The sequence below is a fragment of the Orycteropus afer genome, unplaced genomic scaffold (genome assembly GCF_000298275.1).
Source record: "Orycteropus afer afer isolate SDZICR_OR568_19922 unplaced genomic scaffold, OryAfe1.0 scaffold00067, whole genome shotgun sequence".
NCBI lineage: Eukaryota > Metazoa > Chordata > Mammalia > Tubulidentata > Orycteropodidae > Orycteropus > Orycteropus afer.
In genome coordinates, this window is record NW_006921654.1 from 9,320,585 (window position 1) to 9,339,248 (window position 18,664).

The 18,664-nt window shown below is 38.4% G+C and overlaps 1 protein-coding gene across 1 annotated transcript in view; it reads left to right on the forward strand.

Annotated features, from left to right (window-relative positions):
• PHLPP2 (PH domain and leucine rich repeat protein phosphatase 2) overlaps nt 1-18,664 on the forward strand; it is a 108,378-nt gene that overhangs the window by 72,220 nt on the left and 17,494 nt on the right. The window contains exons 7-13 of the mRNA XM_007940334.2: nt 4,728-4,874; nt 5,221-5,451; nt 6,797-6,999; nt 9,913-9,973; nt 13,697-13,792; nt 15,696-15,851; nt 18,377-18,577. Of these exons, the coding sequence (XP_007938525.1) occupies nt 4,728-4,874; nt 5,221-5,451; nt 6,797-6,999; nt 9,913-9,973; nt 13,697-13,792; nt 15,696-15,851; nt 18,377-18,577 (1,095 nt within the window). The remainder of the gene's footprint in view (nt 1-4,727; nt 4,875-5,220; nt 5,452-6,796; nt 7,000-9,912; nt 9,974-13,696; nt 13,793-15,695; nt 15,852-18,376; nt 18,578-18,664) is intronic.

The following is an 18,664-nucleotide window of genomic DNA, read 5'->3' on the forward strand; positions in this document are numbered from 1 at the left end:
TTGTATAGGTTGCAGATCGGATGGTGTACCAGTCGCTAGGACTGATTGTTTCCATTAATTTTGGTTTTCTTCTTTCTTCTTGACGAGGAGAGATCCGTTGTTGCATCTAGATGGCAACTTCCTAGCTTTGAAGGTCCCAGTCGCTACTCGCCAAAGTAGTAGGTGGAACAGTGTTTTGTATAGTATGTTATGCCAATTGAGTTTGATGTCCCCTGCGACTATGTTCCCAAGCCCGCAGGATCAACTACTCAGTCCCTCTGGGTGGCTGGCTGTATACATATTTGTTTTGTGACATTAGTTGTAGTCCCCTTATTGTATAGCATTCTTCCCACTTCTCCTTAGGTTTTCTGTTTCCATTTGCCCATTTTTCCTGCCCCATCCTGCCTTCTGATCTTTATTTTTATGCAGATGCTGCCCTTTTGATCTTATATGATTCATTATTCTAATAAGTGCATACCTCTCTGGTGTTACTGTTCACCTTATAGGCCTGTCTTACTGTTTGGCTGAAAGTGGAGCCAAAGGGGTCAGTTTCAGTTCCTGGTTTGAAGAGTATCTAAAGGCCATAGTCTTGGAGGTTCCACTGATCACTATCAAACCAGTAGGTCTGGTCTCTTTTATGATTTTTGAATTTTGTTCTACATTTTTCTCCCAATCTGTCCACGACTGTCTATTGTGACTGTGATAAGAGGGGTTGGTAGTGGTACCCATGCACCATCTAGTTCTTCTGGTCTCAGGCTAGTGGAAACTGTGGTTCATGTGGTCCATTAGTCCTTTGGACCAATTGTTTCCTTGAGTCTTCGATTTTTTTCACTTGTCTTTGCTCTGGATGGGAAGAGACCAGTAGCTGTATCTTAGATGGCTGCTTAAAAGTTTTTAAGACCCCAGTCACCACTCAACAAAGTAGGTTGTAAAACATTGTCTTTATATTATGCCAGTTGACCTAGAAGTTTCCTGAGACTATCCAGCCCATTGGCTCATTCCCTAAAGGTGTTTGGTTATGGCTAAGAAATAAACACACCTTTTCCCCCTTTTTGTTCTGCTATATACCTGAATATGTTTGCAGCACATACAAATACAAGAAAATATTCTCTGCCAAATCTATCTATGCTTGTGGATCTATACTCCTATATACCATCCCACCCCTGTTCAGTTTATGTATCTACCTCTCTATCTACTCATAGATTATTTGCTCTTACTGTTATTGCAGACTTGTGTATGTGATAGTATTTACTATTGTTGCCTTTTACTCTTGGTACCTCTCTAGTGTCTTTCTTTGCCTTGGTCGTACTGTGCTGACCTCCCCCTTACTGTGTATTCCCTTTCTCTTCACCCAAATTCATACATGTCTACTGTCTAGTGAGTAATTTTCCCCTCCCTCCCCCTCCCACCCCTGGTAACCATCAAAGAATATTTCTTTCTGTGCATAGAAATTTTCTTGACTTTTTATGATAGTGGTCTCGTACAGTATTTGTCCTATTGTGATTTACTTAATTCACTCAGCATAATGTCCTCCAGGTTCATCCATGTTGTGAGATGTTTCACAGATTCATCATTATTCTTTACTGTTGCATAGTATTCCATTAGAAGAACACAGCATCGAGATTAGAGGAAGACCCATTAACAACCTGCGATATGCATATGACACAACCTTGCTTGCTTAAAGTGAAGATGACTTGAATCACTTACTGATGAAGATCAAAGACTACTGTTTTCAGTATGGATTACACCTCAACATAAAGAAGACTAAAAATCCTCACAACTGGACCAGTAAGCAACATCATGATGAATGGAGAAAAGATTGAAGTTGTCAGGGATTTCGTTTTACTTGGACCCACATCAGCACTCACGGAAGCAGCAGTCAGGAAATCAAACATCGTATTGCATTGGGCAGACTTTCTGCAAAAGACCTCTTTAAAGTATTAAGAAGCAAAGATGTCACTTGGAGGACTAAGGTGTGCCTGACCCATGCCATGGTATTTTCAGTAGCCTCATATGTATGTGAAAGCTGGACAATGAATGAGGAAGACTAAAGAACAGTTGATGCCTTTAATTTGTAGCATTGGTGAAAATACTAAAAAGACCATGAACTCCCAGAAGAACGAACAAATCTGTCTTGGAAGAAGTGCAGCCAGAAGTGCATTCCAGAATGCTCCTCGGAAGTGAGAATGGCCAGATTTCATGTCACCTACTTGTATCATGTTGTCAGAAGCAACCAGTCTGGAGAAGGATATCATGCTTGGTAAAGTAGAGGGTCAGAGACAAAGGGGAAGACCCTAAAAGAGATGGACTGACACAGTGGCTACAGTGATGGGCTCAAGTATAGCAAGGATTGTGAGGATGATGTAGTACCAGGTAGTGTTTCATTCTCTTGTACATGGGGTCATTGTGAGTTGGAGCTGACTAGGTGGCACCTAACAACAACAATAGTAATCCATTGTGTGTATGTACCATAGTTTGTTTATCCATAATTCTGTTGATAGACACTAAACTGGTTTCCATCTTTTTGCTATTTTGAATACTGCGATGAACATGGGTGTGAATATATATTCCAAAATTTCCTCTCTACTTGGGAGAGGAAGTACAATTTTTTATTTCTCTTCCAATAAAATAGAATTTGTGCAAATGTCCTGTTATAGATACAGCAACAAGCTGCCATTGGCCTCCTGGACAATTGTTTTATATAAATCATTGATAATTTTACTTGCTCTATAGCCAGGATAAATTTTGAGAGATTCAGTATATAGGAAGTTATGAATCAAAAGGATCAAAGTTAAATGACTTACAGTGTTTTAAGAAATCAACTCCCAGTGGCAGGGTTTTTGTATGTCTTTTGTTTCTGCTTCTGCCAACTCTTGAGCCTCTCATCTATGAAACCTCTTTTATGATGAAGGAACCGTTTCCTCACCGAAGGATCTGCCCATGTAGTTTTCTTTCTCTTTTATTAAAATATATAGATTCCCCCAATCTCATACCCTCTCCCTCCCCCTGCTGTACCTCCCCCTTAAAAATGGATACAAGGCAATGGATATGTGATGTACATAATTGTCTTAGGAGTTCTGGTGGTACAGTAGTTAAAACATTTGGCTGCTAACCAAAAGGTCAGTCAGTGCTTTGCCCTGCAGAAGTGACAGTCTGCTTCTGTAAAGATTTACAGCCTTGCAAACCCTGTGGGACAGTTCTACTTTGTCCTATAGTGTTGCTATGAGTTGGAATCGACTCCATGACAGTGGGTTTGGTGTTTTGGTTTGGAAGTAATTGGGCTTCTGGTAAGGAAGGAAGAAGTTGGCAATGAAAGCACTTAAGCACTCTTAAACTAAAGGGTAATGGAGCTTTGGTGGTGCAGTGCCTATACCATTTGACTGCTAACCAGAAGATTGGCAGTTCAAAGATACCAGCCTCTCCGTGGAAGAAAGATGGGACGATCTACTTCCATAAAGATGCATTGCCTTGGAAGCCCAATGGGGGTCACTGTGAGTTGAAATCCACTTGATGGCAGTGGGTTTATTTTGGTTTTAAAAGGTAATATACATTAAAATGATGTATTTAATATACCTGCTTAATAGCTATTATTTCTAGAATAATTTCTAAAGTGTACTGGCCACTCCTCAGAAGGAAGATGGGGCAATCTACTTCCGTAGGTGATAATTACCTTGGAAACCCAAGGAGGGGTTGCTATGAGTCGGGTCTGACTCAATGGCACATAACAACAACAACACTGGGTATTTTATATATCTCATCAGATAGTATGTTTTAGGAAAAAAAAATTTTTAAGCATAAGCCTTATTTGGTAATGAGATCACTATTTTAATACTACTGCTATGTAAAAGTGAAAACAAGCTATAATTTTAAGGAATGGGTTTTTAACATATCCTTTTGAGTTGCTAATGAAAATGGGGTTAATCCAGTTTGAGCTCGAGGCACCAAAGCAGAGGAACAGTCTTGGAGATCAAATGTGGAGAATTTGGAGGAGGATCCTGACAGTGAGCTACCAGGAAGTCAGATCTAGAAGCAGGTGATACATCATTGTCTTGGAGAAAACCACCTTGGGTGTACCATCTCAAACTAATACAACGACTAAATAGAATACTGTCTCATGACCAGACTGAGTCTTACTCATCCACTTCATGGTGCTGCTGTCTCTGGGTGTAGATCATTTTACTTCTGCAAGCAAAGTGGGAACATTGAAAGTTGCTATTTCATGCTGTGTATCTGATCATATTATAGGAAAATTCCATAGCACATATATATTTTCAAACTGTAACCTATTTCAAGTGACAATTAAATCAACATAATATCAGTATGAAAAAAGAAGTTGCTTACAATGGGATTAGAAATTGCTTGTAATAGCTATATATTTGTTAGCTATTTCTGTGTCCATGAGTTGATTTTTAGTTGCAAGGCTGTTGTATGGTGCTTGCAGAGCTTACAAAAAAAAAGGAAGGGTTTCACACATATCAAATATGACTTATGATACAAGAGAATAGTACTAGTATGACCTTTTATTCTCTAGAGTTTCTGCCTTTTTAAGAAAGAAAGAACTCTGATCACACTAGACATGTTATCCTTGATAGCACCAACACTGTGAGAATCATCTTAGTATCCTCTGTGTCAAACATGTCTGGCATGTAATGAGTGGCAGTAAATACTTATGGGGTAATTTGTACAGTGAACGTGTAAAATAGATCTTTTTGTCATTCAGTTGTATAATTTGTGCCTTTGCTGTTTAGATTTTCTCAGCTGAAGGGCCTGAACTTGTCCCATAATAAACTTGGGTTGTTTCCTACATTGCTGTGTGAGATCTCTACCTTGACTGAGCTCAACCTTTCCTGTAATGGAATTCACAATGTACCATGTCAGATTGGCAATCTGCTAAAGTAAGTATCTGACTTTTGGAAGATTCATCTCTTCCCTTACAGTGAAATAAATCATGTAACTTTTAGGATTTTAGTCAGTAGCAGTTTTTGACAAGAGAAAATGTAATTGCCTACTGTAGTGACTGAGCCCTCAGTTTCAACATCGGAGGCTCTGACTCTTTTCACTGTTGAAGAGAACATTTGTGCAGGTTATGTATAGGGAATCTAGTAAGTCTGTAGATAAGAGATTTGGGATGTTTTGCCATTTTTGGATTCATAATAAATAACATAAGTCAGAACCTATTACTTTAGTTCTGTCCGTTCAAGTTAAAAGCTTCATGAGGTGTCTTGTGTTTACTGCCCACAGTCTTCAAAGCCTGTGTCTTGATGGCAACTTTCTGACTACTTTACCTGAGGAGCTGGGAAATCTGCAGCAGCTTTCCTCCCTGGGAATTTCCTTCAACCACTTCAGTCAAATTCCTGAAGTTTATGAGAAGCTGACTACATTAGATAAAGTGCTTATGGCAGGAAATAGATTAGAAGTCCTCAACCTACGGCTTCTGAGCAGGATGGGCCATATCAAACATGTAGATTTGAGGTAAGGTCATTCTTCATGGTATCTTCTTTACATTGACTTCTGATGGACTTTTATTATATTTTCTCTCTATAAAGACTTCTTTAAAACATTAGGATTTTACAACAATATAGAAATACATATTTCCAAAGCTGTAGTAGAACTTCATTTACCTCTCATTAACAGAGAGATTAAGAGTGAGGTAAGTATACCACATGATAAATAACTTTCTAATTGCCTTGACAAAGATTATTCTAACTTACCCTCCTAGCTACATTTCATGGGAGTTCCCATTTCCTCACATTGTTATCAGTGTCAGTTTTTAGCAGTCATTGTCTGTGTGTGTGTATTTCTGTTTGGTACAAATACATATAACATAGTATTTGCCATTGCAACGTTTTTTCATATATACAGCTCAGTGATACTCATTATGTTCACCATGTTGTTCAGCCATCACCATTGTCCCTTTAGCACTCTTTTTCATTTTTGTTAGTAGATAGAAGATAGTATTTATTATAATCAACATTTATTTACTTATGAGTGAGGTTGAGCATCTGTTTATATGTTTATTGGTAATTTGTATTTTTCCATTAATTTGTTCATTTTTCTGTTCAGTCATTGGGGTTTTCCTTCTTAATATTCATTGTATTATAATTAAAATTTTAAAAGTTTCACTACTAAAATAAAGTAGCCAAGAATTTTTCTGGTTATAATATTTTCCTAAAGACGGCTGGTAAAAAGCAATTATTAGATGTTTTGGCATTTACAATAAGCCATTGATGTTCCTATTGAGAACATAGTTTTGCTGAAATACAGGAAAATCAGAATAGGCCTGCATACATTAAATCATGTATTTGTATAGAACCAAGAAATCATTTTATTTAATTTGCTGTTGAACTCTTCCATAAGCTTTTAACAGACAAGTAATTGTAATATGAATCTTTCACACTAGAAATAGAGCACGTACAGTGACAAGAGGAAATGTGGCCTCTACCTCCTTCTCTTGGCATGGACCTCCCATGACTGAGTGCTTTGCTACTCACTAATCCAAAAGATTTTATTCACCTTCTTATTCCTTTGTCCTACTCCCAATAAATTGTATATAACCCTATTACTAACTGTGGGTGTAGTCTGTTTTTCCTTATCTTTTTTTAACTTATATGTCTATTTGCTCATCTGGATTATTTAAGTTAGTTCATAAAGACAGAACTCAAAAGTTAACACTATCTTTGCTGCTTATATAGTGCCTTGCAAAGTTAGACAAATAGTCAAATCCTTAAGTTGTTTAGGAAAGAGAGAAGGGGGTCATCTCTCTCCTGTTTTTCTTTTGGTAAGCACATTTAACTGAATTTCTTGTTTCTGATATTAGGATGAACCATTTGAAGACCATGGTTATTGAAACTTTGGAGAGAAATAAATACATCACCCACATGGATTTGCGAGACAATCAACTGACTGACTTAGATCTTAGCTCCTTATGTAGCTTGGAGCAGCTGCATTGTGAGCGGAACCAGCTGAGGGAGCTAACACTCAGTGGCTTTTCCCTTCGAACTCTTTATGCCAATTCAAACAGTAAGTTTCTAGCCACCTTCCTGCTTTTTCTCCTGTAGTTCTAGTCAGAATGTTCTAAAAACAGTGGTAGCTGTGGTGCTCCTTCGGACACTCTGGAAAATGGGAGTTTTGAGGTTCTTTGAGGTCTAGCTTTATCTTTTAAATCTGAGATGTGCATATAAGCACATGGCAGGATACATTGAAATTGACTATCTTACCATAATAAAAGGTATTTTTCAAAATAACGGGGTGTGGGGGACAAGGTGTTCAAAATGGAATGTTATTAGTAGCCATTGCCTATTTCTGTGTGGCCCATGAATAATGGTTTTTACATTTTCTTAATAGTAGAAAATATACAAAGAAGAATATTTCATGACATAGGAAGATCTTACGACATTCAGATTTTCATGCACATAAAGTGTATTGGACCACAGCCTCACCACTTGTTTATGTATTATCTGTGACTATTCTTATGCCACGGTGACAGAATTAAGTAGTTTTAAGAGAGACCATATGACTTACAAAGCCTAAAACATTTACTTTTTGACCTTTTACAGAAAAACTTTGCCAACCCCTGGTCTAAAAGCTTATGCTGCCTCATTCCTAGAGTTAAAGACCACTCATTTTAATAGTGGTTTGCTCTAGGAATATTTTTCAATATAAAGACCTCATATCTATTAAGGCCATCCTTTTTAAGGAGAATTCGTCTTTACCACAGAAGTTATAATTACTTTCTCTTTGTTTAAAGAATCAAAGGAAAAGATAATCAATTTCACTAAGGGTCAGAGTAATGCAAATTAAAATTAATGCCATTTTATACTCATCAGATAAGAAAACTTTAAAAAGATGATGTTGAGTACTGCCAGTGATGTGAAGAAGCAGGGGCTTTCATACACTGCTAGTTGTGGGATATTTGGTAAAACCACTGTGGAGAACAGTAGGACAGTTTGAAAACTCAAACATGCAAATAACCCATATTATATACCAGTCCTTCTGCTTGCGAGAGACACCAGATACATGTATTTGAAGAGATGTGTGTGAGAATGGTTATCACAGCATTGTTTGCTACAGTGAAAAACACTGGACAAAAATACAGCTTCTGACAGGAAAATGGGTAAATAGAGATAGAGTCTACAACTGAATACTGCACAGCTTTGTGTATTAATTTGTAGTTAGATCTCAGAAACATTTTTGAGCAAAAACACAGGATAATATGTATACTGTGATTGTTATATCAAAATTTAAAACACAGAAATACTGTTTTCTAAGCAATTAATATACAATAACAGTATAAAAGGATGCCTGGGTATGATAAAAATCAAATCCAGTATGGTGTTTACCTCTTGGTATTTGTAGTACTTTAATTTAAAAAAAAAAAAAAAAAAACCAAAAGATTTGTTAAAAGCAACATGATAGGTGAAAGAGTATTCATTAGTTTATTCCTTTTACTTTTTATATTTGTAAAATATATAAGAAAGTTAAGACTTCTGTTTTCATCACTATTTATGATGTTATAGAAATGTCAGTTGTAGCTTAGATCAGTTGTTTAGGTCAGCGTAGTGTCAAAGCTGGTAAGTTTTCCTTTATACTGTTTACAGCTTTTGGGAAATGGTAGTGAGTCCTTTATCATGGGAATAATTATCATCAGGTTTATTCTCTGTTCTTAATTTATCTAGAGAATCTGAAGGACTGGCCCTATTAGAAAAGATCTCATTGACATACATGCAGTCCCTTTTACCCAAGATTCTGTCACAGTAATGTACTGACTAGATTTGATTTAAGTTACCTCCTCTGGTTACAGCATCCTTAAATGCAGCAAACCTGGAAGAAATCACATAACCACCTGCAGTTTGATGCGTAAGAAGTCAAGAAGTCAGCTTGACATATAAGTTATCTAAATGATCAATAAATATAGGAAAAGGTGCTCAATTTTACTAGTCATTATGAAGTGACTACAAATGGAAAACCCCAATGTGACTCCAATACGCACCTACCACAAATAATGACTGAAAATACCAGTGTCAGCTGTTGAGAGTGTAAACTGGTGCAGTCACTTTGGAATGCTGCTCAGTAGGAATCTGCTAAAGCTGAACACACACATATCTTTTCCTGAGTAGTTACTTTCCTAGCTTTTACCCAACACAAATGCTTGTGTTAGTCTACAAAAGACATGGACAGAAATGTTCACAGCAGCACTGTTTATAATAGTCCAAATTGAAAAATATTTAAATGCCCGTCACTTCTAAAATGTGTAAATACATTGTGATATAGTTGTATAAAAGGATTTTATACAGCCATGAGAATGAATGAGCTGTAACTATACACAGCAATAAGAACAAATCCCACAAGCGTAATGTAGAGTGAATGAATCCAGACAAAAAATAGTAAATATTGTATATATACACTTACATAAACAGGCAGAACCAATGTGTTAGTATGAGAAGTCAGGATAGTGTTACCCTTTTGAGGGTAGTGACTGGAAAGGAGGGTAAGTGGGAGCTCCTGGGAGCTGGTGAACTTCTGTTTCAGGATCTGGTTATTGGTTCCACAAGCGAGTTCAGTTTGTGAAAATTCAGGGATCTATACACTTAAAATTGTAGCACTTTTACTTATTAAACATCAATTAAAAGTTTAAAATATGGCCAGCAAGAATGCAACTATTCATAATTTCAAGTTAAAAACCTAAATAGTTAACTGTTAACATTTAACAACTTTCTGGTTCAATATAAATACAATGCAGTACATAGATCTTTCAAGTGGTTATTAACATTATTGGGATCAGGCAGTTAAAAGTAGTCAAAGTATTATTACCTAGTAGTTTTCAGTATATCTCAACAGATGGCAGCAATTTTATTTCTGGTGATTACTCTTAACTAAGAGTAATCTTTCTTCTTTAGAGAAGATGTCACTAACGTCTATTTGCTTTTTGATTAGGGCTGACAGCCGTGAATGTTTATCCAGTACCCAGTCTCCTGACTTCCCTAGAGCTCTCCCGGTGAGTGTGTGTCATGAGGGTGATGCTTGTTTGAGATTTAAAAGGTGCAGGAGGATACTTGGGCAGTTTGAGGTACGAGAAATCTGAATACATTGAAAAGTTTGATCACTGGAGAAGGGAGAAAGGATGAGTGAAGGAATGTTTCATGGCCACACTATTATTGTTAAAGAAAGCGTCCTCTTGAAACAGAAAGTACCTACAAATTACTCATTCTTAAGCGTATGGATTTAAGATGAGATCCTGACAGAGAAGAACTATTATCCCCTTTATGGCAGTGATTCTCTTTTTGTGAGTTAGATGATTCTTGATCTTGAAATAGTGGCTTACTTTTCTGTTTTCTTCTTTATATTCTTTTGACCTATGTACATCTGATTTTTTGAGAGATACTAATCATTTTCAAGACTTTATTACTTCCTTTTGGTGGTCACGAGTAACATAGATGAGGTTTGCTTTCATTCGTTCTTTCATTTTCAACACTGTTTCGGGCACTCAGGATTCAGTGGTTGAGTTTCACAGTTTAGCAGAGTCTAGCAGAGAGAGATGGTCAAACAGGTAGTCACAGAGCAGCAGCAGCAGTGCTGTGAGTACACAGTGTTAGAAACGTGAAAGGGCCGCGCTCAGGGTCATATTTTGTCAGGTATGTTGAGAAGATTAAATGAGATAAGAAATGTGAAATATATGCCATAACCCCTGGCACATAGTACTCGCTCAGGAAATACTAGCTACTATAGCTACATTTAGAAGGTCTGGTGGCATAGTGACTAAGACATTTGACTGCCAACCAGAAGGCTGGTGGTTCGAACCCACCAGCCACTCCTTGGAAGGAAGATTGGGAAATCTACTTCTGTAGAGATACCCAAGGAAGGTATTGGAAACCCAAGGAGGGGTTGGTATGAGTCAGAACCAACTTGACAGCATTGAGTTTGGGTTGTTTTTTTTTCATACCCTCATTTATTTTTGTTGTTACTACTTTATCATCATCATCATTATTACACTATTCGAGATTTCTTTTCTTTAGTTTCTTTCTATCATATCATCCCATCAAAACTCCAACATGGATCAATACCTTCTTGACTGAGCTTCAGCATTGCTGAAGAAAAGCACCAGATAAGGTTGTTGTTGTTGTTATGTGCCATTGAGTTGGGTCTCCAACTCATAGCAACCCCTCCTTGGGAAAGTTTCCGAGGCAGCATCACTACAGAAGTAGATTGCCAACCTTCCTTCCGAGGAGTGGCTGGTGGGTTTGAACCACCAGCCTTCTGGTTAGCAGTCAAGTGCCTTAGGCACTATGCTGCCAGAGTTCCCAGATAAGGTTGGAGATCGTAAATGTATAGCGTTCACCATATTCAGGTAGACACTATACATTTACGATTTCCAACCTTATCTGATGCTTATCGACCCTTCTCTCCTCAGCCCCTTCTTCTGTGTCCTCAGTGTGTGTTCCAGGTTGCTCCACTTCCATCAGCCACAATGCCCCTCACCTCCTCCACTCTAGAGTAGTTCCCTACTTGACTGAGAAAATAGAGGCCATCTTGAGTGATTTCCCTCAACCTCCTACCACCCTGCTTTTAAATGTATGTAGATTCATATCAATGCTCAACTTCTTTCCTCTTTTCAAGGCCAATCCAGCCACCTGTGCCTTTGATCCCAGCCTCTCCCACTGCTCTTGGACCTTGCTGTATCGGTTCTCTTCTTCCTTTGGTTGCCTTTATTGTCTTCCCTTTTCTCCATCTGTTTGCACACTAATATTTCTTCTGTCTTAAAAAAAAGTTCACTTAACCTCACAGCCCCTTTGGCTACTGCCCAACCCTGCTCATTCCCTTTTTGTCCAAATTTCTCAAGAACTCTTTGTACATGTTGGCCCATTTTCCTCACTTCCCATTTACTTCTCACCCCACCACAGCTTGCTTTATCCTTCTTTCATGGAACCCGACTGTATGAGCACTGTTAATCATGCTCTGCTTTCTTTAAACCCGCTGTTCCCTTGGCTCACCAGGATAATCTGATTTGATTCATGCCACTTTGACATTCATTTTCTCTCTTCCTCAGCTAGCCCTTTGAAGGTCGGTTATCCCTCTGTCCTTGGTCTACTATACTTTTTAATTGACTTGATCTCATTTACTCCTGTGGTTTCAGCTATGCTTAGTATCATTACCACTTAGATCTCCAGTTCAGGCCCTCTTTTCTCACCCTCAGAGAAAACTAGACATTTCCACCTGCACATCCTATGTTGTTGTTAGGTTCTGTTGAGTCAGCTCCAACTCATAGTGACCATATATGTACAGCAGAATGAAACACTGCCCGGTCCTGCCTGCCCATATATATGTGTGTGTGTGTGTGTGTGTGTGTGTGTGTATAATTAAGCTCATTATTCACTCTCCTCCCTGCCTTAACTTGTGTGTCTAGTGTTGTCTCTTTCAGCGTTTGGCATTATCATCTCCGTGGTCATCCAGCCTAGAAGTCAGGGAGTCACTGATTCTTCCCTCTGCACTACTTTTGATATTTAATCCATCTTCAGCTCCTTTGGATTTTTGCCTCCTAAATATTTCTAGAGTCCGTCCCCTCCCCTCCATCTATATTACCACTCTACTTACTTAAGCCCATATAATTTCTTGTCTGGACTTCAGCAACAGTTCCTGATTATTCTTCATTTTACCAATATAATATAACCCCCTCAATCAGACCTCCATGTAGCCACAGAGTGATCTGTTTAAAGTGTCAAACTGACATTGTCTCTCCAGTGCTTACAAGCCCTTCAGTGATCCTCTAATACCTGCAGGATAAAGTCAGAAATTTCTAACTGTGATTTGTACCCAGTCACAGTCTAGCTTTCCAGCCTTGTCTCTTAACCACCTTCTGCTCCATATTTGATGCTTAAGTGTCACTAAGCTGCTTTTGTTTCTCATATACACCAGGCATTTCCTTTCTTGCCTCTGTACTAGCTCATGTTGTCATCAATTGCTTGGAATGTCCTCCTCACCTCAGGTCAGTGTACAACATTTTTCTAATTCTAGCCCAGATGTCATCCTCCTTGGGAAGGTTGCCATGTTTAATTCAGGCACCATGTTCCTTTCACTAGGAAATGCAGTATCTGCTTTTTCTCTTTTAGTACTTAATTCATTTTGCTTCACTATATGGATAGATAGATACCTTGAGGCCTAGAGAATCTGAGTAACGTTTAAAAATAAAATTTCTCTTTAAGTTTCCACCCAGTACGCTACTAAATATTTGAGTTCATGTTCTCAGTGGTTTGAAACTTTTTACTTTTTCCTGTTAGTGGGTCTGCCTCCCACACTTTTATTCATTCTGTTAATTTTCCCCAGAATTTGGTTTCTTTCTTCCACAGTTGAAAGATTACTTATCTTCTAAGGCTTGTTTTAAAACGCCACTTCTTCCATTAAGTTTTTCCTCATGTCACCCTCACCCATCCTATCGTGTGTGCTTTCCCACTGGTGAAGGCCTAAAAGCTGGTGCTTTTTACCGTGTTTGAGCATGCATCATAATCTAGTCTTTCTCATGTTCCTGTACTTGTGTCCTCCAGCCCTTGTAACTCAGCATTCACCGAGCACCTCCTCTTTGCTAGGGATATGTACCAGGGATGCCTTAGATACAGTCTTCCTGCCCTCAGGCAGCTCATGGGCTGATTAATGGTTCTGTCCCAGTTCAGGGTAATGAGTTCCACTCATTGCATCTTAAATGCTGCCTTTTAATTATTTTCTTCAGAAACCTGCTAGAGTGTGTCCCTGACTGGGCCTGTGAAGCAAAGAAGATAGAAATATTAGATGTCAGCTATAATCTCCTCACAGATGTTCCCATGAGGTATGTGTGTGTGTGTGTGTGTAAAAATGTATATATTATGTATGTATGTATAGATGTAATGATTTCTCTAGATTTGGGTTGCCTTTCAGAGGTATTTTCATTTATTTTTCCAGTGACTATGGAGTACTTGCTTAGTGCAAGACAGTGTGAGTGCTGTAAGGAATACAGTAATGGCTAATGCATGGTCTTATCCCTCAAGGAACTGAGTAAGAGAATAAGAGAGGTGACGCGTGCACAAATTACTGTGACAAGAGATAATCGGAGTTGCTGGTATAGGTTGGTGATATGATAGTAACAATGGACAATTTTTATTGGATGAGTTATTATGAGCTGGGCACTGTTAGAATGCCACCTATATTACCTTATTTAGTCCTTAAACAACCCATCTTGGAGATAAGGAAACTAAGACTTAGTGTGGTAAATGCTCAACTCAAGGTCACATACAACTAGGAAGTGGAAGTGATGGAAACTGGCATTTGAACGTCATCATTCTTACTTGAGAGCCTTTACTATTCATCACTGCACTGTACTTTTTGGAAATCCAGATGAACTTTGAATAACGTTTCATGGAGGAGATGGCGTTCACCTTTACTGGATAGATGGGATTTCTGTAAGTGAAGGTGGATTGAGAGTGGCAGCCAGGAGAAATATGATGTGTTAAAAAGCACTGAGGTGGAAAAACATGTGGTTAGAACCTAAATGAGTCTTGTAAAATTAAACTAGACTGTTTTTAGCATACTGGGTAGGAACATAGCCTTTGGAACCAGCCTTATTTCAAATCCTACTACATTAAGTGTGAGATCTTTGGTAAATCAAGGTCAGTTAACTTTTCTGAACTACTTCATTGTTAAATTGCCTAGCATATTTTAAGCACTCAATAAATAGTAGTTTTGATTCCAATAAATTTTGTTGTTAATGTATTGTATTAATCATTTATATTAATATCGATAAGTAATTACATTGGTCTTTTGGTGCTGTCTAGACCAAAATCTAAATTGATTTATTCTAGAAATTACTTTTTTAGTTTAGCTCTATCTGTTCTTTACTGTTTGCTTTCATTAATTCACCTTTTCTCAGAATGACCTTTATGTCTTCCTCATGGGTTGGGGCTGCTTTTTAGGCCCAGGCACTTGTCTAGGTTTATACTGTCTTGAAGACTATGTTGCTGTTACTTTATTGGATTCAGTTAAATAGTCTAGGGCTGACTCAGCAGTCCAGTAACCTTTTTTTTTTTAATTGTGCTTTAGGTGAAAGTTTACAGAGCACATTAGTTTTGCATTCAACAATTTATACACATTTTGTTTCATAACTTTAGTTGCAATTCCCTCAATGTAACAGCACATTTCTGGCTTCTTCCCTGGGTTCCCTGTATCTATTCATCCTTTTTCCCAGCTCTTTCTGCCTTCTGAGCTTTGTCTGGGGGCAAATACTGCCCTTTTGGTCTTTTATGGCTGATATTCTGAGGAGTACATTTGTCACGAGTGTTATTATTCACATTATAGGTCTGTCTGTTGTTTGGCTGAAAGGTGATCCCCAGGGGGTAGGTTCAGTTCCAGGTTTGAAGGGCATCTAAGGGCCATAGTCTGGGTGGTTCCACCAGTTTCTATGAGACTAGTAAGTACAGTCTTTTTATGATTTTGAATTTTGTTCCATGTTTTTCTCCCATTCTGTCCAGGACTTTCTGTGGTCCCAAGTAGAGCAATTGGTTGTGGTAGTTAAGTACCATCTAATTCTTCTGGTCCCAGAGTAGCAGAGACTGTGGTTTGAGTGGTCCTTTAGTCCTTTGGACTCATTGTTTCCTTGAGTCTGATTTTCTTCATTCTTTCTTATGGATGGGGAGAGACCAATAGTTGCATCTTATCCAGTAACTTTTTAATTTGGTTCTTTGTGTTGTTTCCCTTAGAATTCTGAGTAGCTTGAGTCTTAGAAAACTGATGGTGGGACACAACCATGTGCAAAGCCTTCCTGTGCTGATGGAGCACATCCCCCTTGAGGTGTTGGACATTCAACATAACTTACTCACCAGGCTACCAGATACCCTCTTCTCCAAGGCCTTAAAGTAAGTACCACAGAATTTTTTTTTTTAATAGCAGAATCACTGACAAGACAAACTGCATTGACATCGTTGGAATGTCCTTTGGAACTATATTTACAGAGTGTTTTTCTGATAGTCCAATTATGGATGAGGACTTATTTGGAATGTAAATGAAAGAGGACAGTATACTGTTGCTTGAGGTATTAATCTTCCAAGCAGAGTTGACAGAACCACCAAATACTTGAAAAAGTTTCTGTGTTGTGAACAATTTCAGACAGGCTGGGACGGTTCAGGCTGTCATCTCAGAAAATGAATACAGTTATGACCTTTAAAGAAAGTTACAACATTCTGATAGAGCTTCTGGAGCGATCTTCATCTTTTGCATTGGGGAGAAGAGGACACATCACTGAAGTTAATTTAGTTTTTGCTTTTAGATTTACCAACCTATCACTGAGTTATTTTCTTTGTGGGTCTTTTTTTTTTTTTTTTTTTAACTGCCTTCTTTGAAAACTATGCATTTAAAAATGGTAGCATCTTTCCAAAAGGTGTTGCTTCCCTTCTGATTGTAAAATAACAAATAGATGGTGTGTCTTCCATCTGTTTTTAGATCCACAATCAGGTTTATCTGATGTGTATGTCACCTTTACATGAAATCTGGTTTTTAATTATAGTCTTCTGCAATACAGAAAAGGCAGTTTTGTCCTCAGTTTAAAAATAGAGAAAACAAAGATCAGCAGTAGTAACCTAACATGAGGCTACAGGAGACACACAGAATGCGTTCAGCCTGCAAGTGTTCTCCGCTGAACAGTGTATACATCTCTTAATGTGTAATACACTTGGCTTGATTTTCCTAAAAATAAAATCTTTAGGAATTCTAAAAGATGCTTGAAAGAATTTTTTTTTAAATATTTATATATGGAGTCTAGATGCAGTGATAACTTGTTAACTCACAGATGTTTGTTAGCAGCGCACATTACTGCATTCAGTCCTAATGACAATCTGAATAAAAGAAGTTTACAACCTTAGAATTTATAGTAGGGAAGTTACTTAGCAGCTGTAGCAAACTGTTGTTTTAGTTACCTCTGTGCTGCTCTCACAGAAAATATCACCAATGGGATGGCTTTCACAAACAGGAGTTTATTCTTAGAATTTTTGAAGGCTAGAAGTACGAGTTCAAAGTGCCAGGCTCTAGGGGCTGGGTGAAAGCCCCTTGACCTTGGGCTTCAGCTCTGCCTCTTGCTCCAGGCCCACTGAAGCTAGAGGCTTTTCTTCCCTCAGGCAGCTGGCTGCTGAGGCTGACAAATCCAAGGTTGAGAAGTGAAAAGGCACAGTCCCAATATCACCAAATAGCATGGCAGGCAACTAATTCAAGTCCAGAAAAAGTCCCCAGATCAGCGGGGCATGGCAGACTGTTGAACAGTGACTTGGCAATGTGTAGGGTTCAAGCGTGCCAAAAAGCTGGAGACCTTCCTCAAAGCTGCTTCTTATATATGGGAAGCAGACCACATCCCTAAAGCAGGTAATTAGCTATTCCAGTAGATTCCACCATGGAACTGATTGCCAGTCTCACCATGGGGAATAGCTACATCCAGCTGCCCAGCCACTCAACCAGGCCCAGCCAAGTTGACAACAACCTTAACTACCACAGCTGTCAATCATATTTATTTGAGTTATTGCACAGTGCACTTTTGGGGCGTATGAAAATATAAGTGCACATATAGTATCCTGGAACAAGCTTAAAAGCTAACTAGAGGTATAGATCTCACAACATGAAGAAGAGTTAAAAATAAACATGTTTATTAACATTAACTGCCTTTTATTGAGCACTTTCTATGTATACCAGGCACTGTGCTGAGCAAATTTTAAATCATACCATGTGTTCAACTATTAGATTTATAAAGGTTGAAATGAATCATGGTACTCAGTGTTGACAAAGGTGAAAGCAGATTGGCATTCTTACATACTTCTTGTGAAAGTAGAATTTTGGTTTATCCAGCTCAGTTGGCAAGGTATCTAAGAATTTTAAATATATGTATAGCCTTTGACCACACAAATCTTGCCTTCAGGGATGCAATCTAGATAAGAACACAGAGATGCTCATTATTATAGCAAACAATCAGAAACAGCCTGCATGTCCATTATAAGGGGATCATATGGCTAAAAATTATGAAGACATTAACATCAGACATGAATTTTTCTGAAGGTATCTTCATAGTTGAGATGTATGTGACCATCATACATGTACAACATGTACAACATCCTTTCAGTAGACACAGATAGCAGTTAGGATCAAATCACTGCAGAAGCCTGGGGAAACAACCAGCCAAACCTGTATTTGTTTCCTCTCTGTATGGCTTACATGAGTTGAATAAAAAGGACTCTGGGTTGGGTAGACTCAATTAGAGAAAACTACCTGGAGAAAATGACTGCTGTCACAAGTTTGGGAGCATAGAATGACACTATTTCATACTGAGATGGCATGATGGTTTCTACAGAAGAAGGCAGTAAATAAGCATAAAGCAAATGAGTGTTGGTGTGTGTTCTGTCAGTCTCAGGTACTTGAATGCATCCGCAAATAGTCTGGAGTCTTTACCATTGGCTTGCACTGGGGAGGAAAGTCTGAGTATGCTGCAGCTGCTTTACCTGACCAGCAACCTCCTGACAGATCAGTGTATCCCTGTGCTGGTGGGGCACCCACACCTGCGAATCTTACATCTTGCAAACAACCAACTACAGACCTTTCCAGCAAGGTAAGTGCATGCAAACTTTAATCGTTTCAGACGCATTAATTCAGCATTTGTCAGGCTAAGTTAGAGCTGCCCTTCTGTGTACTCCTG